We start from the raw sequence: 20,577 nt of genomic DNA on the forward strand, positions 1-20,577 counted from the left end.
ACTCCAGCCTGGGCAACAGAGCAAGACTTCATCTCAAAAAAAAAAAAGACTTTAACCTTGATCCTAGGACTTTATAGACTCACCTCTTTCCCATGATTCTTCCTTTAGGGTGGGCTCGCCAAATGCACAGTGCTTTCCTTACCCTTTGGAATTAGGCACATGCAACATGTTTAGGGAGTTATGCACATGCCCATCTGAGGCTTTTTTCCTTTTTCTGGTGGCATGTGCCCCTGGTAGGTCATGTCACCATTTTGTCTCTTCACACACATGGCCAAGAAGCTGCTTTTCTCTGGGCCTGCATTCAGTTAACACGTTTAATGTTAACAGGTGTGGACCATCAGGAGATTGTCCCTCCTTGGAATTCTCATTTTTTCTTTTTTTTTTTTTAAGACGGAGTTTTGCTCTGTCACCTAGGCTGGAGTGCCATGGTATGATCTCAGCTCACTGCAACCTCTGCCTCCCGGGTTCAAGCGATGCTCCTGTCTCAGCCTCCCGAGTAGCTGGGACTACAGGCATATGCCACCATGCCTGGCTAATTTTTATATTTTTAGCAGAGACAAAGTTTCATCATGTTGGTCAGGGTGGTCTTGAACTCCTGACCTCAAATGATTTGCCTGTCTTGGCCTCCCAAAGTGCTGGGATTACAGGCATGAGCCACTGCGCCTGGCAGAATTATCATTTTCCAAGAGGCAATGTCAAAACTGCCAAACCATTACCTGACATTCCTAGCGGGTGGGCAGAGAGCCCTCACCTGCCTCGCTCATGCCTAACTACGTGTAACTATAAAATTCATGAAGGATAAATTTATGCAATAAATTTTGCGTGTGACCAAATTGGCTATAAATAAAAGGCAATTATTTGTCTAAATATTTAGCTTTTATATTAAAAATACACTAATATAAAATGGCCAGGTGCGATGGCTCACGCCGTAATTCCAGTACTTCAGGAGGCCAAAGTAGGTGGATCACTTGAGCTCAGAATTTCAAGACTAGCCTGGGCAACATGATGAGCCCTGTCTACAAAAACCAGAAAACTAGGGCGGGCACCGGTGGCTCATGCCTGTAATCCCAGCACTTTGGGAGGCTGAGGTGGGCGGATCATGAAGTCAAGAGATTGAGACCATCCTGGCTAACATTGTGAAACCCCGTCTCTACTAAAAATACAAAAATTAGCTGGGCATGGTGGTGTGCGCCTGTAGTCCCAGCTGCTCGGGAGGCTGAGGCAGGAGAATCGCTTGAACCCAGGAGGCAGCGGTTGCAGTGAGCGAAGATCGCGCCACTGCACTCCAGACTGGGCAACAGTGTGAGACTCTGTCTCAAAAAAAAAAAAAAAAAACAAGAAAAGAAAACTATAGCCAGGCATGGTGGCGCAGGCCCATAGTCCCAGCTACTTGGGAAGCTGAGGTGGGAGGATGGCTTGAGCCTGGGTGGTGGAGGTTGCAGTGAGCCAAGATTGTGCCACAATACTCCAGCCTGGGCGATACAGCCAGACCTTAACTCAAGAAAAGAAAAAGGGAGGCAAAAAGATAAATAATCCTATAGAAAAATGAGCTAACAATATGAAAACTCTCAAAGAAGCAAATCTGGGAGCAAGTGAGGTTTATACTCATCAAAGAAGCATACAATTAAGTAGCATCATAGGATCTATTGCAGGGCCAGAGGATATGTTGTTCTTTTGGACCTGATTCTGACAACATCTATTAAAAATTTTAAAATAGCATCCATCCCTTGATCTACCAATCCCTTCCCTATAATCTGACCCACAGAAATAAAAACAACTGAAATTGAAGGGGTGATTACACGAATTTTTATTGTAGCATTTCTTATGGTGGCAAATAAGCAAACTGTGAGTAAACAAGGGGGCAGATGAATAAATTTACAGTATACAATATTAGAGAATATTATATTGCAATTGCTCATCTTACTCTGACCATCAAAATCATTCTTTTTGCTGGGTCCAGGACCATAGCTAACTCAAGGCACAAAAAGATAGTCCTCCTGGTTTGGTCTGAATTTGAGTCCTAGTTATTCTGGTGACTTCAAGGCTACACAAGCACATGGGCAAAACACTTACAAAATATGAAAGATTATTTAACTAAAGCAAAATGAAGAACGGAAGAAGACAGAATAGTTTAGATTCATGTAGACATACAAATATTTTCTTTGGGTATATTACCTCAGAAAATCAACAACTGTCATTTTTAATCTTATCTCAAGACCAACCTCCAGAAACGCTAATAAGTGCTATAGTAATATTAACATTATATTGAGTTTAAAAGAAATTGATATATTTAAAATCACTCTAAGGTTTAAATGCTGTATACTCATTTTCATAATCATTCAAAAATATCAGGCCAGGCATGGTGGCTCATGCCTGTAATCCCAGTGCTTTGGGAGGCTGAGGTGGGCAGATCACCTGAGGTCAGGAGTTCAAGACCAGCCTGACCAACATGAGAGAAACACCGTCTCTACTAAAAATACAAAATTAGCCGGGTGTGGTGGCTCATGCCTGTAATCCCAGCTCTCTGGGAAGCTCAAGCAGGTGGATTACCTCAAGTTGGGAATTCAAGACCAGCCTGGCCAACATGGTGAAATTCCATCTCTACTGAAAATACAAAATTAGCCGGGTGTGGTGGCGCATACCTGTAATCCCAGCTACTCAAGAGGCTGAGGCAGGATAACCACTTGAACCTGGGAGGCGGAGGTTGCAGTGAGCCGAGACTGTGCCATTGCACTGCAGCCTGGGCAACAAGAACAAAACTCCGTCTCAAAAAAAAAAAAAAAAAAAAAAAAAATCATTAGTAGTTTTCTCTGTCAATTTATTGTGGAAGGAAATCAAGTACACAGAAATTCTCACAAAGATTTGCTTCAAATAAGATAACACTGTGTAGGTGGAAGATCTCTTTTTTCAGCACTGTCTTCCCAAGGTAACAAGGGGGTTGGGATTGACTTGGGTGTGTCTGACTAACTGTGAAAGAAATTTAGTCTGCAAGTTAAAAGTGAAGCTGAAATCCACAAGTTAATGTTTTACTCAATGGCTTATAAAAAAAAGTTTAAGAGTGACACAGTTTTCTCATTTTAAAAGTGGCTAATTTATAATGCTAATACTGGTTATGCAGAGTATTAAAATTTCTGATAAATGTTTTGGTAAAAACATTCTCTCCATGTCTGTGCATATATTATTTAATAATATGATCCTTAAATGTATGTGATCAACCTGTGGCAAATCATAACCTCCAAGACTATATACAGATTAGAAGTACATACAGATTATGTAAAGATTACTCTTGTGACACGAGTTAGTTTAATTGCATTTAAGTTGCCACCCCAATTAAAAATTATTTCATATGATTTTAGAAATATCTTCTATAGAATATTAGTATCTCACTAGGAATGTAAGTCCATTATAATGTTTCATGTATAGCTTCCTCACTCCTCTCTGGACTTTTTAATTTTCAGAAGTTTAAGGAAATAAATAGCACGAATGATAGAATGAACACAAATATTACCACCACCCAGAATTAACATTTTGTTAGTTTACTTAGAATGTTTATGTCTTTTTAATAAGAAATAGATACAAAATTGAAGTATCCTTTAACTACCATGCTTGGTAACATTTCCCTTCCACCTCCTTTCTTCCTAGAGGTAACCACTCCACTTTTGGGAATTGAGTACATACATATCCTTTCAATCCATTCTTTAGTTTTACATAATTTATCTATAACCATGCTTAGTACTAGGGCTGGTTAGTGTTGATTTTATTCAAATTCACAGAAGCATCATTACAGTATGTTCATCATTTTTCTTCACTTGAATGTTTTTTTTTTAATCTTTCTGTTAATATATAGACTTAATTTGTCACTTAACTGCTAGAGAGTATTCTACTATGTTACTATGTCACATTTTATTCATCTATTTCACAAGAGACAGGCATTTGTTTCCCAATTTCTGGTTATTATAACTCATGATGCAATGAATTATACAGCTACAGACCAGTATGTGACTCCCTGTGTTCATGTGTTTCTTGGGTATATGCATATATATAGTAGTTCCCCCTTCTCCACAGCTTTGCTTTCCATGGTGTCAGTTACCTGTGGTCACCACTGTTCATAAACAGTTGAGAATAGTACAATAAGGTATTCTGAGAAAGATCATATTCACATAACTTTTATGATTACAACATATTGTTATAATTGTTCCATTATATTTATTACGGTTTTAAATCTCTTGCTGTGTCTAATGTGTAAACTAAATTTTATCATAGGTATGTATATATAAGAAAAAAACATAGACATAGAGTTTGGTCCTATCTGGGTTTCAGGTATCCACTGGGGTTCTTAAGAGTCCATCCCTTGCAGAAAATAGGGGACTACCATACTCAAGAGTGGAACTACCAGGTATTCTGGAATGTTTTAGAAATTCTTTCCTGCCCTAAGGTTTTAAAAATATTTTCTTATAAAACTGTTATATTATTAAGTATTGCTTTTTGCATTTTAGTCTTCAGTACTTTTAGAATTCATAAGAAAAATATTTTAACGTATGATGATGGGCGAGATCTATTATTTTTCCATATGAAGAGTCAATTACTTTTTAAATAATCCATGATTTCCCCACCAATTTGGGATACCGCCTCTATCAATTACCAATTCCCCATATATTCATGCATATATTTCTGAATTCAATATTCTGTCTCAGTCTCAGTTTGACTGCTTCAACAACACATAATTTTGATGATTCTAGTTTTACAAGTCATATACGTAGCAAAACATATCACAAAAATGATAATTTTGTCTCTTAATTTCAAAACCTTATACGTCTCCTATCTATTTCTTAATGCATCTGGTAGGCCTTCCAGGAACACATTAAGTAGTGTCCATGACTAGATCCTAACTTTAATGAGAATACTCCTAGAAGTACAGCATCGATAATGCTTGTTGTGGGAGTTTTGGGGGTATGGGTTTTCTTTATACTATAATACTTATTAAACATCACAGTATTTAAGTTTTGAATTGCTGCTGAAGGACTTCCCACATTCATGTCACTTTAATGTAAAATGAATTTTCCAACACACTACTAAGTGTAAAATCTGCTGAATGTTTTGCTAAATCCAAGGCATTCATAGAGAACTTTAATGAGTATGAATTCTCTGGTGTCTAATGTGATGTGACTTTTGGCTGAAAGCTTTCCCACATTCACTACATTGATAAGGTTTTTCACCAGTATGGATTCTCATGTGCAGAGCAAGGGTTGAGAACTGAGAAAAGGCTTTCCCACATTCATTACAACCATAGGGTTTCTCACCTGTATGGCTTCTCATATGCACAGTAAGAGATGAGCTTTGACAGAAGGCTTTCCCACAGACCTTACACTCATAAGGCTTATCACCCGTATGAATTCTCACGTGTACAATAAGTGATGTGATTCGAGAGAAGGCTTTTCCACATTTATTACATTCATAGGGTTTCTCTCCTGTATGAATATTGTGATGTTTAATGAGGTATTGCTTCTGCCTGAAGATTGTTCCACATTCATTGCATTTGTAGGGTTTCTCTCCAATATGAATTTTCTCGTGCTCAGTGAGATTTGATTTGCCACTGAAGGCTTTCCCACATTCCTTACATGTATAAGGTTTCTCTCCTGTGTGACTTCTCTGGTGTCTAATGAGGCTTGACTTCTGAATGAAAGCTTTCCCACACCCTTTACATTCATAAGGTTTCTCTCCAGTGTGGATTCTCTGATGTATAATGAGGTTTTCCTTCTGGCTAAAAGCTTTTCCACACTCACTACATTTAAAGGGCTTCTTTCCAGTATGGATGTTCTGATGTTTAACGAGGTATTGCTTCTGGGTGAAGGCTCTTCCACACTGATTACATTCAAATGGTTTTTCTCCAGTATGAATTTTCTCATGCTCAGTGAGATACGCTTTGCCGTTAAAGGCTTTGCCACATTCCTTACATGCATAGGGTTTGGTTCCTGTATGATTTTTCTGGTGTCTGATGACGGCTGGCATCTGAATAGAAACTTTTTCACATTCATAAGGTTTCTCTCCGGTGTGATGTTTCTGATGAGAAAGGAAGTTTTCTTTCTGGCCGAAGGCTTTTCCACATTTATTACATTTATATGCCTTCTTTCCTGTGTGACTTCTAAGGTGTAGAGTAAGGGATGAGACTCGAGAGCACACTTTCCCACATTCAGTGCATTCATGAGATTTCTCTCCAGTATGCATGTTCTTATGCTCTAGGAGGTTTTGCTTCAGGCTAAAGGTTTTTCTACATTCATTACATTCATAAGGTTCCTCTCCAGTATGAATTTGATCATGCTGAAGGAGATCTGATTCATGCTGAAGACTTTCCAACATGCCTATCATGCATGTGAATGTAATCAGGAGATTTCCCTAGTATCAAATACGATGTAATAATGATGAAAGCTTTCCCACATTCACTAAATTCGTAGGGTGTATTTTCAATACTAATTCTTGGGTATCTAATGAAGTTAAATTTATGATGGAAGACTTTTCTCACACTGATTACCCTGAGATGAGATGATTACAAAAAGGGATAAAATGTAGCATTCTCTTTATATTCTTAATGGTTCTTATACAGCTTCTCTCATATTTAGGTATCAATTATTTATAAATTATGTTTCAAACTGTTTTAAACTGAGTCCCATACACAGAAGGGTAGTCTTGAAGAATCAATGACTGTGTTCAGAAGAAATACTTTGTTTCCTAAATTTTTCCTCAGTCTGTATTTTCACAGAGAAAGATGAGACTTAATTTACAAGTCTTTCATGTTGCGTCTTTATCTGTTTATAAACTTCCCAGGCTTCTTCTAAAAGGAAGTACAAAAAAATCATCATTGAAAAAGAGTTAATAAAATATATAGTGCCTGGCACATAATAAATATCCAATAAATTAGGTTATCATTATCATCAACGTAACATCACTAACACCTTTGAAGTTTCCCATTATTAATCTGATTTCAGAAATGTGTTATTGTAAAACAGATTTTTTTATTGAGATGGAATTTTGCTCTTGTTGCCCACGCTGGAGGGCAATGGCGTGACTTTGGCTCACGGCAACCTCTGCCTTCTGGGGTCAAGCGATCCTCATGCCTCAGCCTCCGGAGTAGCTGGGATTACAGGAGCCCGCCACCACGCCTGGCTAATTTTTGTATTTTTAGTAGAGACGAGGTTTCTCCATGTTGGCCAGGCCGGTCTGGAACTCCTGACTTCAGGTGATCCGCCCGCCTCAGCCTCCCAAAGTGCTGGGATTACAGGCATGAGCCACTGCCCATGGCTGTAAAATAGATTCTTTATCCAAGCCTAGTCTCATTATAAAATAAAGTTCAAATACAAATAACATTCCCAGGTATGTGTAATTTTAACTGCTTTTAAATGTAACCCAGCACGCTTCATAAATCAGTAAAATCAGAGAAAATAAGGTGAAGTATGATGGTTCATACCTATAATCCCAGCATTTTGGAAGGGTGAGGCAGGAAAATTGCTTGAGGCCAGGAGTTTGAGAGCAGCCTGCGTAACATAGTGAGACTCCCGTCTCTATAAAAAATTTAAAAACTAGCCAGGTATGGTGCCTGTAGTCCTAGCTACTGAGGAGGTTGAGGTGGGCAGATGGCTTAAGCCCAGGATTTCAAGGCTGCAGTGAGCTATGATCGTGCCAGTGTCTGGGTGACAGAGCAGGACTCAGTCTTTTATTTTATTTTTTTGAGGCGGAGTGTTGCTCTGTCGCCCAGGCTGGAGTGCAGTGGCGTGATCACGGCTCACTGCAAGTTCCACCTCTTGGGTTCAAGCCATTCTCCTGCCTCAGCCTCCCGAGTAGCTGGGACTACAGGTGCCCGCCACCACGCCCGGCTAATTTTTTGTATTTTTAGTAGAGATGGGGTTTCACAGTATTAGCCAGGATGGTCTCAATCTCCTGACCTCGTGATCTGCCTGCCTTGGCCTCCCAAACTGCTGGGATTACAGGTGTGAGCCACTGTGCCCAGCCGACTTGGTCTTTAAAACATAAAGAATAGGTGAGAAACAGGATGAAAGGACAAATACTTAAAAGACTGGGAGAGCATAGGAAGACAGGACAAAAATAAAATGAACAGAAAATTTTAAATACGGTATTTATTTCTATGTCTTCCCAAAACACCATTAAAATGACAGTAAAGGGTGAAAGGGGACACACACTTTTAAGAACCAAAAAGTTGGCCGGGCGCGGTGGCTCACGCCTGTAATCCCAGCACTTTGGGAGGCCGAGGCGGGCGGATCACAAGGTCAGGAGATCGAGACCATCCTGGCTAACACTGTGAAACCCCGTCTCTACTAAAAATGCAAAAAAATTAGCCGGGCGAGGCGGCGGGCGCCTGTAGTCCCAGCTACTCGGGAGGCTGAGGCAGGAGAATGGCGTGAACCCGGGAGGCGGAGCTTGCAGTGAGCCGAGATCGCGCCACTGCACTCCAGCCTGGGCGACTAAGCGAGACTCCGTCTCAAAAAAAAAAAAAAAAAAAAAAAAAGAACCAAAAAGTTAAGAAGATATCAGTGGACAAAAAGTATTAGGAGGACTAGGGATAGTGGCTCATTCCTGTAATCCCAGCACTTTGGGATGCCAAGGCTGGAGGACTGCTTGAGGCCAGGAGTTTGAGATCAGCCTAAGCAGCACAGCAAGGCTTTATCTCTACAAAAATTAAAAAAATTAGGGAGGTGCAGTAGCATACACCTGAAGTCTTAGTTACTTGGGAGGCTGAAGTAGGAGGATAGCTTGAGCCCAGGACTTCGAGGCTGCAGTATGCTATCATCATGCCATTGCAATCCAGCCTAGGTGACAGAGCATGACCTTGTCTCTAAAAAAAAAAAAAAGTATTAGTAAATTTTGGAAAGAAAGCAAATAGAGAACTGTAAATTAACAGCAGAACTGAGTGGTTTAAAGAAAAGCCAGCAGATGTGGGTGCCAGCTTCACAGGTCCGTAACACAGATATTGACAGATAGGCTCTATCAGTGGAGAGACTGGGCAAGAATGGAAGGCAGGGCTTACAAAATGACTGTGAAAGGACCAGCTAATGCCCTGAACTCTCCTAGCTGGACAGAAATGTGAAGTTTATCATCCAGACAAAACCAAGAGGCTCCAAATTGAGTGACAACCAGCAAAGTAATGAGAGCATCATAGTAAGAAGAGAAGAATGAGTAAAAGTTTATACATGTAACAGAGGCTCCTCTACTGTTAGATTTCAAGAATGCTGGTGGTTGCTAGGTGTCAGATGATGGAAGAATTATTTTCTTTTCTTCTTCTTTTTTTTTTTTTTTTTTTTGAGACGGAGTCTCGCTCTGTTGCCCAGGCTGAAGTGCAGTGGAGTGCTGCTTGGCTCACTGCAACCTCTGCCTCCCGGGTTGAAGGGATTCTCCTGCATCAGCCTCCCGAGTAGCTGGGATTACAGGCACCTGCCACCTTGCCCAGCTAATTTTTGTATTTTTAGTTAGAGATAGGGTTTCGCCATGTTGGCCAGGCTGGTCTCGAACTCCTGATCTTGTGATCTGCCCACCTTGGCCTCCCAAAGTGCTGGGAATACAGGCATGAGCCACTGCACCCGGCCCGGAAGAATTATTTTCTGAAAAAATGAGAGGACCATGAGAACACCTACAGATATTAACATTTAGAATCATCTAAAGAAACATATCTATATTACTGATTGATGCACAGTGAAAACCACCATTTTACAAGCCCCACTTATGTATACAAATTAATGTAGAGCTAAAGATCAGAAAACATTTGATGAAAGCCCTAACATCAAAGCCAGATCAAACAAAATACAAGGCAAAGAGCAGAAAAACTCACTCATGTAACACTACAATTAATATCATGGAAAGTTAGGAGATTACTATTATCACTACAATGAAATATTAACAGTATTCTATAAAGAGGTGTTTTTAGAAATAAACAATATGAAATTGATCTTAAAAATTCAATATGTTGGGGAAAGAAAGTCTAGAAAATCTCCTAGAATAAAACAAGGAAGAATGGAAGAAGGGAGAAAAAAAGAGTATAATGACTGGAACATTAGTGGGTTAGTGGAAGAATCTAGAAGGTTCAACATCTACTAAAGGAGTTCCAAAGAAAGTATGAGGAAAAATTAGTACAGGACATTTTCAAAGAACTAATAAAGAACACTTCCCAGAATTACAAATCATGAGTCTACATACTTAACAGGCCCATTGAGTACAAAGAACATTCCATTTAAAAAGATCCCAGCAAAAGCACATCAATACAAAATTTCAGCTAGGGATAAAAAGAGGATCCTACTTTGAGACCAGCCTGTGCAACACAGTGTGATATTGTCTCTACTAAAAATGAAAAAGATTATCTGGGTGTGGTGGCATATACCTGTACTCCCTTCTACTTGGGGAGGCTGAGATGGTAGGATGGCTTGAGCCCAGGGGAGTGAGCTATTATTATGCTACTGAACTCCAGCTTGGGCAAGAGTGAGACCTTGTCTTTAAAAAAAAAAAAAAAAATCCTAAATGTTCCAAAACAGTATTTATCATATAAAAGGAAATAAAAGAAAAAGACATACCACATCAAAAAGGCATCAGATTGCAAGACAATGGATAATCCTGACCATAAGTTGTTTCCAACCTAGAGTTCTAGGTTTTACGGTTCTGTTTGAAAGCTTGGGAAGAACCAAAACACAAAAATGGAAAACTAAGGAAACAAAACAAAGAGGCAAATATTAACTCAAAGAAAATCAAAAGGTTATACAAGAAACCAAACAAAATCAGAGCAAATCATTTGGTTTACCAGTCAACAATGCTTACAATGTTACAGTTATGTAAATACTTACAAATGCTTTAATAAAAAAGCAGTGATCTTCCTAGTATCAGAAGTCAGAAGGGGAAGTATGGGTATAACATACTGGGGGTAACCATTTCAGAACCCCGTTAGTAACTGAGAAAACAACCACTCTCAACCTCTGAATTCAAATCCATAAAATACAATATATATCAAAAGAAAAATGTATATACATTTATAAAATATTTTATTAATCAGTTTATCCTATATCTTGAAAATAGATTATAAACCACCTTTTTAAATGCCCAAAGAACATTCTTAAAATCAGCCCATATAGTATTATTCCACAAAGTAGTAAAGGATGGACAAAATACTCTGACCAAAAAAACGAAAACAAAACACAACACATAGAAATGGCAGAACAAACACAAAACCTTTCACTTGTAAATTTCAAAATCTACTGGTTTGAACAAACCCTTAGCCAGAGAAAATTAAAATAAATTGCAGAATATTTAGAAATATTATTCATGAAAACAAAGTATGACAGAACCTATAAAACATATTTTTAAAAAATGCTTGGAGAATGAAGTTTTAGCATAAATGCTTACATTATGTTTTAAAAAGTAGTAAAATAAGCACTCAAAGTAATTAACATAAGAAAAAGAAAATATAAGAAAAACACACCGGGCGCGGTGGCTCATGTCTGTAATCCCAGCACTTTGGGAGGCCGAGGTGGGCAGATCACTTGAGGTTAGGAGTTTGAGACCAGCCTGGCCAACATGGTGAAACCCCATCTCTACTAAAAATACCAAATTAGCCGGGTGTGGTGGTGCGCGCCTGTAATCCCACCTACTCGGGAGGCTGAGGCCGGAGAATTGCTTGAACCCTGGAAGAGGAAGTTGCAGTGAGCCAATTGTGTCACTGCACTCCAGCCTGGGCAACAGAGTGAGACTCTGTCTCAAAAAAAAAAAAAAAAAAAGAAAAGAAAAAGAAAAAGAAAAACAGAAAATTAGTAAATATAAGAGAAAGAAATTAATGTATTACAAACAGAAAAAGAAAAATAATAAATTCATGAGTGAATTCTTAGGGGAAAACTTAAAAGAAGAGCAAAAAAGAAAAAGATATTTGGAAATAACTATAGATAGAAAATAAGGATAGTACAGACTATTTTGTTAAACCCCATGCAAATAGAAAACTTAGCAAGTATAACCTATGCAAACTGAAACCAGAAAAGACAGAAAACCTAAACAGAAAAATAAACATAGAACAAAATAGGGCTGGGTGTGGTGGCTCACACCTGTAATCCCAGAACTTTAGGAGGCCGAGGCAGGTGGATCATTTGAGCCCAGCCGTTCAAGACCAGCCTGGGCAGCTGGGCACGGTGGCTCACTCCTGTAATCCCAGCACTTTAGGAGGACAAGGCAGGCGGATCATGAGGTCAGGAGATCAAGACCATTCTGGCTAATGTGGTGAAACCCAGTGTGTACTAAAAATACAAAAAAAAAAAAAAAAAAAAAAAAAAAAAAAAAAAATTAGCCAGGCGTGGTGGCGGGCACCTGTAGTCCCAGCTACTTGGGAGGCTGAGGCAGAAGAATTACTCAAACCCGGGAGGCAAAGCTTGCAGTGAGCCGAGATCGCCCCACTGCACCCCAGCTTGGGTGACAGAGCGAGACTGTCTCAAAAAAAAAAATAAATAAAGAAAAAAAGACCAGCCTGGCCAAAATCGTGAGACCCTGTCTCTACAAACAATTTAAAAATTAGGTGGGCACAGTGGCAGGCGCCTGTAGTCCCAGCTGCTCAGAAGGTTGAGGTGGGAGGATTACTTGAGTTAGGAGCTCAAGGCTGCAGTGAGCTGTGATCATGCCACTGCACTCCAGCCTGGGAGACCCAGCAAGACCTTGTCTCAAAAAAAAGAAAGAAGAAGGGAAAAATAGAGCTCTTGCTCCTTAAAGCTCAAGGCATAGATGGCTTAGTATGTGAATTTTACTAAACTTTGATTAGATAGTGGTATTTAAGTTTTCCAATTACTTTAAAAAAATTCATGAAAATTGGTATGATGCATAACAGATCAGGACTTATGCTACTTACATTCCAAACAATCCAAAAGAAAATTCAAAATTACATCTCCTTTGTAATTAAAACCCTACATCTGGCCAGGCGCGCTGGCTCAAGCCTATAATCCCAGCACTTTGGGAGGCCGAGACGGGCAGATCACGAGGTCAAAAGATCCAGACCATCCTGGCTAACACGGTGAAACTCTGTCTCTACTAAAAAATACAAAAAACTAGCTGGGCGAGGTGGCAGGCGCCTGTAGTCCCAGCTACTCGGGAGGCTGAGGCAGGAGAATGGCGTAAACCCAGGAGGCAAACAAACAAACAAACAAAAAACCCTACATCCTTCACACACTTATCAGAATTGAATTTTTAACACTGTAAATGACAATGCTGAACTAAACTAGAAAACATCATCAGAATGCCAAGTAAAATGGTTCTTTCACTGGGCATAGTGGCTCACGCCTGTAATCCCAGCACTTTGGGAAGCCGAGGCGGGCAGATCACGAGGTCAGGGGATCGAGACCATCCTGGCTAACACGGTGAAACTCCGTCACCACTAAAAATACAAAAAATTAGCCAGGCGTGGTGGTGCGCGCCTGCAGTCCCAGCTACTCGGAGGCTGAGGCAGGAGAATGGAGTGAACCTGGGAGGCGGAGCTTGCAGTGAGCCGAGATAGCGCCACTGCACTCCAGCCTGGGTGATGAAGTGAGACTCCGTCTCAACAACAACAACAACAACAACAACAACAACACAAAAACAAAAAAAAAAGTTTCTTTCAACATTTATCCCATGGTTTAAAAAATATTCTCAGGACCGGGTGCAGTGGCACACGCCTGTAATCCCAGCATTTAGGAAGGATGAGGCAGGCAGATCACCCGAGGTCAGGAGTTCGAGACCAGCCTGGACAACATGGTGAAACTCTGTCTCTACTAAAAATATAAAAATTAGCTAGGCATGGTGGTGGGCACCTGTAAATTCCAGCTACTCAGGAGGCTGAGGCAAAAGAATCGCTTGAACCCGGGAGGCAGAGGTTGCAGTGAGCCAAGATTGTACCACTGCGCTCTAGCCTGGGTGACACAGCAAGACTCTGTCTCAAAAAATAAAATAAGGCCAGGTGCAATGGCTCACGCCTGTAATCCCAGCACTTTAGGAGGCTGAGGCAGGCAGATCACAAGGTTGGGAGTTTGAGACCAGTCTGGCCAACACAGTGAAACCCCGTCTCTACTGAAAATACAAAAAATTAGCTAGGCGTGGTGGTGGGCGCCTGTAATCCCAGCTACTTGGGAGGGTGAGGCAGGAGAATCACTTGAACCTGGGAGGCAGAGGTTGCTGTGAGCCGAGATTGCGCCACTGCGCTCCAGTCTAGGTGACAGTGTGAGACCCATCTCAAAAAAATAAAAAAATAAAAGCTTTCGAAATAGAAGTCAAAATGCTCTAACGCCTAGCAAACTCTTAATTGTATTCTATGTAAATAGTGACCTGTTAAAACAAGGGTTGGCGCCAGGTTTGGTGGCTCACGCCCATAATCCCAGCACTTTGGGAGGCCGAGGCAAGTGGATCACCTGAGGTCATGAGTTCAAGACCAGCCTGGCCAACATAGTGAAACCCTGTCTCTACTAGAAATATAAAAAGTTAGCTGGGCGTGGTGATGTGTTCCTGTAATGCCAGCTACTCAGGAGGCCAAGGCAGTAGAATCATTTGAACCTGGGAGGTGGAGGTCGTAGTGAGCCGAGATTGCACCATTGCACTCTGGCCTGGGCAACAAGAGTGAAACTCCATCTCAAAATAAATAAATAAATAAAATAAAATAAACAAAAACAAAAACATCACAAGGTTGGCAAACTAAAAGAGTTTTTCTGGAACATGGCCGTCTTTATTCATTGTCTTGTCCATGACTACTTTCACAGTATAATGCTAGAGTTCAGTAGCTGCAATGGAGACCCTGTAGCCTACAAAGACTTAAATATTAACCATCTGGCCCCTTACAGAAAAAGTTTGCTGAACTCCTGTCCTAGCGTAGCAATTCCTCCATCTTCTATCTGGCTGAAACCAGGATGCATTGTTGATCCAGCTCCAACCACAACCAGATAATAAAGAGAGAACCTGGGAGGAATCCATATCCTTCAGGGACCATAAGCACCAAAGTTAGCACGCAAATCCAGACTATTCACTACATGAGTGTTATGTGACCAAGAAATCAATTCCTACATTCCTTAAACTGGCACTTTGAGGTTTATTATAGTCACTTAGCTTTACTGTGATTAGTGCACTTCTTATTGCTTTAAGTATCATGAATCTGAGATGCCTAACAAATATTAATCACCAGCCTGGACCTCTCTCCTCAACAACCAATTCAAATATCCAACTGACTACTCAACATTTCCACCTGGATGTCTAATAGTGATCTCACTTACCCTACCCCTATTCAAACTCTTGCTCCAGCTCCCAAACCAACTCCTCTCAAATTCTTCTCATCTCTTCAAATAGCAATCTCATTCTCTTTGTTGCTCAAAAAACATTTATCTTTCTGTCAGATTACACACTCTTTACAACCTCGTGCTTGCCAGCTATTTTGGACAAGCCTCTCTGTGACCACCAAGGTCTAAGCCAGGCGTCGTGCCTGGATTATTTAACAGCTTCCTTACCAGTCTTGCTATTTTAGCTTTCACCTCTTTACAATTCTCAACACAGCAACCACAGTAATCTTGTCATCGTCAAATCATGTCACTGCTCTACTTGAAAGCCTTTTTGTATCCTCATAAAAACATTTAGAAGCATATAGCAGACACCGTTAACAGTGGCTGCTTCTGGGAAACAGGGAATTGAAGGCGAGGAATAAAGAGACATACCCAATTGTTTTAATTTTCTATGAAGTATATATATTACATTTTGATAATAATAGTTTTTTTTTTTTTTTTTTTTTTTTTTTTTTTTTTTGAGATGGAGTCTCACTCTGTCGCCCAGGCTGGAGTGCAGTGGCGTGATCCCGGCTCACTGCAACCTCCGCCTCCCGGGTTCAAGTGATTCTGCTGCCTCTGGCTCCTGAGTAGCTGGGATTACAGGCGTGTGCCACCACGCCAGGTTAATTTTTGTAGTTTTAGTAGAGACGGGGTTTCACCATGTTGGTCAGGCTGGTCTCGAACTCCTGACCTCGTGATCTGCCTGCCACAGCCTCTCAAAGTACTGGGATTACAGGCATGAGCCACCGTGCCCAGCCATTGTTATTTCTTTTTAAAATTAACAGCGAAATGAACTAATAGGAAGTTAGCACTAATCCCCAAGCCTGCAATATTGTTAAAAAGCAGGAGGTGACACAGCATTGGACTATGATGGCTGGAGGTAGGAAGACAATGGAAAACAAGAGTAAGGAAGTAAAATTCAATTCTGAGGAATATAACAATGGAAGGAGAAAGAATGACAGAAAGTTAAAATGTAAAGAATCTACTTGTTAGTTTTCGAAATTTTTTTTATTGATACATAATAGTTGTACATAGAAAGATTACATTTTAAAGAAAAGAGCTTACATGCTAGTTTTTGAAAGCTAACAGATCTATGAAGGACTGAATGCTTAAGGAAATGCATCTAGGCATACAGGGAAAAGTGAAAAATGGAGAATGTTAGTGAAAGGAAGAAAAGTGAAATTGAGGCTGTAAAAAAATCATAAACGTGAGACTGCGAATGATGTAGAGTGACTGGCATCCAGAACAGAGTTTAGAAGAGCAATCAGTCCTCTAGAATCTGATAAAAGGGATGCATAGATTCAGGAAGACGGTCTGGAAATGTCATTTAGGTATCTAAAGAACTCCCAGCAACAGTCACTCTAAAAGACAAAGGCTAGTACAAAAATCTCAAAACAACAACAACAAAAACCCACAACAACTCAGAGGCTGAGGCTGCAAACTCTCACTGAATAACTGCAGTAAGTCTTTATCCCATTCACACCTACCAGCTTCTTGCTTACTCACACAGAGAACCTTCTTCACATTTCTTTCTCAATCATCTGTTGCTGTTCTTCTTTTAAGTGTTGACTTTAAACTTGTGAGAAGAAAAATGACACTGGACTTGGATGTTATGGTTGGGGAACAAAGCAGCATCCCAAAATTCAGGCAGAGCCCTTAGAACTCTAAGAGGTTTTGCAGCTCCTGAGGATGTACAAGGAAGCAAGCCTGTGAAAAAGAACAAAGTAATGATGACTCTTTGGCTTTGACCTACATGCGAGCAAGTAGAAAAAGAGTATTTGTACATAGCATCTCAGGCCAGCATCCATTATGCCATTCAAAAGCTCTACACATTTCAATGGCCGGGCATGGAAGCTCACGTCTGTAATCTCAGCACTTTGGGAGGCCAAGGTGGGCAGATCACTTGAGGTTAGGAGTTCAAGACCTGCCTGGCCAACATGGTGAAAACCCATCTCTACTAAAAACACAAAAATTAGCCAGGCGTGGTGGTGGGCACCTGTAATCCCAGCTGCTCAGGAGGCTGAGGCAGGAGAATCACTTGAAGCCAGGAGGCAGAGGTTGCAGTGAGCCAAGATCACGCTACTGTACTCCAGCCTAAGCGACAGTGGGAGACGCCATCTCAAGGAAGGAAGAAAAAAAAAGCTCTAAACATTTCAAAAATGAGAAACAGAAGGGACTTTATTTTCAGAATTTAGGTTACACAGAGAAACTATAAGAGACAAAGATGCCAGAGTGATCCACAATCACAACCTGTACAGGTTCCTTCGAGCAGGTGTCACTTGTGACCTTGCTCCTGACTGAAGTCACATTTTTGAATATAATTTTTCCCCATAACACTTTTCTCATAAATATGAAGTAACCAACCTTGAGTGATATTGAAAAAATACAGGAAATTATTCTGATGGTATTTATAAGTCAGAGCTCTAAAAAATTTAGAGGACTAATATTTTACTTAGATTAACTAGAAGTTAAATATAGTAAGTATCCTATAATAATAGTCTACCCCTGATATCACAGCGGATTAGTTCCAGGATCACTGTGGATACCAAAATCTGCAGATGCTCAAGTCCCTTATACTTTAAATATAAAGCCAGGCACGGTGGCTCATGCCTATAATCCCAGCACTTTGGGAGACTGAGGCAGGTGGACCACTTGAGGTCAGGAGTTGGAGACCAGGCTGGCCAAGATGGTGAAACCCCATCTCTACTAAAAATTAAAAAATTGCTGGGCATGGTGGTGCACACCTGTATCCCAGCTACTTGGGAGCCTGAGGCAGGAGAATCACTTGAACCCAGGAGACGGAGGTTGCAGTGAGCCAAAATTGCACCACCGCACTCCAGCCTGGGTGACAGAATGAGACTCTATCTCAAAAAAATAAAAATAAAGTATATGGAAGTATACTTATTACATATAACCTAGGCACATCCTCCCATATACTTTAAAATTATCTTCAAATTACTTATCATACCTAATACAACATAAATGCCTGGTAAGTAGTTGTTGTACTATATTGTTCAAGGAATCATGACAAGAAAAAAAATCTGTACATGTACAGCACAGACACAACCATCGCAAGCTTAACAACAGTTATGATTCATGTTTGTTGAATCCGTGGAAGCAGAACCTACAGACACAGAGGGCTGACTGTATGCTCATTCACTGATTCAGCAAACATATGCATTTATGATTATGTGTGCTGAGAAACCTTGGTTTACAATTTGTAATGGGATATAACAAATGAAAGGAGAAAACTTACTCAGAAGCCTTCTCTAAGATGTGAGAGACTTAGAACCTGGCTAGCCTGTGCTATGAACTGCTGAAACGGGTACAGAGGGGAAATAGATGGAGGCAGACTGCAGGAAGAAGGAGCTATCAGTATGACACTTCAGACATAAAGAGCTTGAAGTTCCGGTGCAACTTCCAGGTGGACTGTACATTGGGCAATTAGATAATATGGATCAGGAGCTCAGGACAAGCCTCCAGTAGAAACTGATATTTATTAGTCACTGCATTAGATGAAGCCATGGCAGCGTAATGTTGTTGCTGATAGGAGTACTTAGGGGTGAAAAGATGATCAAGGCCAGAAACTTAGAAACACCAATAGTTAGAGGAAAAGCAGAAACTAAGTCCTGTCTTCTTTGTATCTTTTACTTTTTCTGTGTATTTCAAAACTATTAACACTGTTACTTTTTTATTTTATTGAAAAATATGTTAAGAATAAGTGTGACAAGATACTTTAAGATAGAATACTTCTATCTTTATATATAGAAGAAAAAAATTTCCCCTATATTTACAAAAGGCTGGGGAAACCCTGATTAAATTAGGAGTCAGATTGCTGCCCTCATTGACGAACTAGGGAGTTTCTTGACCTCTGCACTAAAGGCAGGACAAGTAGCTTCCCAATTCTGTGCTGTCTGCACTAGTGGAAACTAGTGAGGATATTCCTTAGAAACTCTTAAAGATATTCCTTAGTTCAGGGTCTCTCTAAGCAACTGCACCAAAGTTTCTCCAAAGTATCAAGAAAAGTCAATGCCTACTGGGTGTACAGGCATCCAGTAACAAGTTTTTCGGCAATCTTTCCTCTTTAAAAAAAATGGAAAGGTAATGCTGATTTTGTTTTCTACTCCACAATAGGTCTGCTTTTATATAAAAATCACGTTTAAAAGTACTTATCCGCTCAATTCCTTAGCCTTTCCCTTTTCCTATTTTCCAAAAAAGGCATCTTTATTATTTTAGAAATGAGAAAAGTGAGGCTTAGAGGTTACTACCTCACAAAGCCATCTGTCCATCCTCACAAACTTGGAACCAGTTTCTCACTAACTCTGCAACCCTCAATACTCCCTCACACCCTCGGTCACCCACTCGCGAACCCACCCGTTTCCTACTGTACCCCTGCCCCCAGCCACACAAGCTCTGATCACCGCACATCACAGAAGGCGATTCCTCCCCTTCACACTCCCCAGCCCCGTCGCAGGCACTGCAAATCCTCCCCTCCAGCGTCCCTGGCCCGTTTCAGTGTCCACAAACCCAAGTCCCACAGAGCCGAAACCAACTCACCGGCAGACAAAGACCACCATGGCGAGTCGGAGAGTCCGCGCCTGCGCACTCCTTCGGCGGGCAGCGCTCCCAGAGGTCTCCTGGGCTGGGCCAGGCCCAGGCTCAGAACCGGACGGAATCTACAGATCTTGGCCCGTCCTCCGTGCCACTCTTTTGAGGGTAGACTACATTTCCCAGAAGGTTCAGCGGTTTGAGTCTGCTTTTCGCGCGAACTTTCTTTCCTCCGCTAGAGCTTGTGGGACTGTCTCCCTGGCCGGGGCGGGGTGTAAGGCCGAGTCTTAGTTTACTCGATCCCTGGGACTGGGTAGTGTGTGCCACAGGTGTGAGATCAGCTTAAACACGCTGTACTGACTTCATGTAAGAGCCACGGTGCGATAGTAAGCCAGTACCCCCAGGAGACTCTCAGACACGGTTCAGGAATGAGGGTAATCACTTTGGCTAGGCTCAAGCCGAGCGCCATCTTGCCCATCGTGGGCGTGGCGCTGAACTACATTTCCCAGAAGGCGCCGCGCTCTCGGTCCTTCCCCTCGCGACTCCCGCGACTCCGTGGAGAGGTGCGAGCGACCCAGGTGCTGGGCTCTGAGCGGGTCGGCTGGGAGACTACGTGATCCCGAGGAGGTTGGAGGTGAAGCGTCTAGAATCCGGTGCGGGGGTTGAGACTGAGTATTAAGTCTGTTCAGGCGGAACGGGCCGAGGAAGGGCGATTGTGAAATTGTGATTT

General features: G+C 41.1%; 1 protein-coding gene across 4 annotated transcripts; it reads right to left on the reverse strand.

Annotated features, from left to right (window-relative positions):
* Nucleotides 1-1,786: 1,786 nt before the first annotated feature.
* ZNF260 (zinc finger protein 260) lies at nucleotides 1,787-20,335 on the reverse strand. Of its 4 annotated transcripts, none has more exons than XM_050769220.1 (4): nucleotides 19,857-20,335; nucleotides 16,808-17,006; nucleotides 10,572-10,667; nucleotides 1,787-6,829 (listed from the first exon to the last, which is right to left on the reverse strand). In XM_050769220.1, exon 4 carries the CDS (start codon nucleotides 6,364-6,366, stop codon nucleotides 5,128-5,130), a length of 1,239 nt encoding a protein of 412 aa, XP_050625177.1. In that variant the 5' UTR covers nucleotides 6,367-6,829; nucleotides 10,572-10,667; nucleotides 16,808-17,006; nucleotides 19,857-20,335; the 3' UTR covers nucleotides 1,787-5,127. The 4 variants fall into 4 exon arrangements, with proteins under 4 accessions (XP_050625177.1, XP_050625175.1, XP_050625176.1 ...); XM_050769218.1 differs by having other exon boundaries at nucleotides 16,787-17,006; XM_050769219.1 differs by lacking the exon at nucleotides 10,572-10,667.
* Between the last annotated feature and the right edge of the window lie 242 nt (nucleotides 20,336-20,577).

This window comes from Macaca thibetana, chromosome 19 (assembly GCF_024542745.1).
Source record: "Macaca thibetana thibetana isolate TM-01 chromosome 19, ASM2454274v1, whole genome shotgun sequence".
NCBI classification, from domain to species: domain Eukaryota; kingdom Metazoa; phylum Chordata; class Mammalia; order Primates; family Cercopithecidae; genus Macaca; species Macaca thibetana.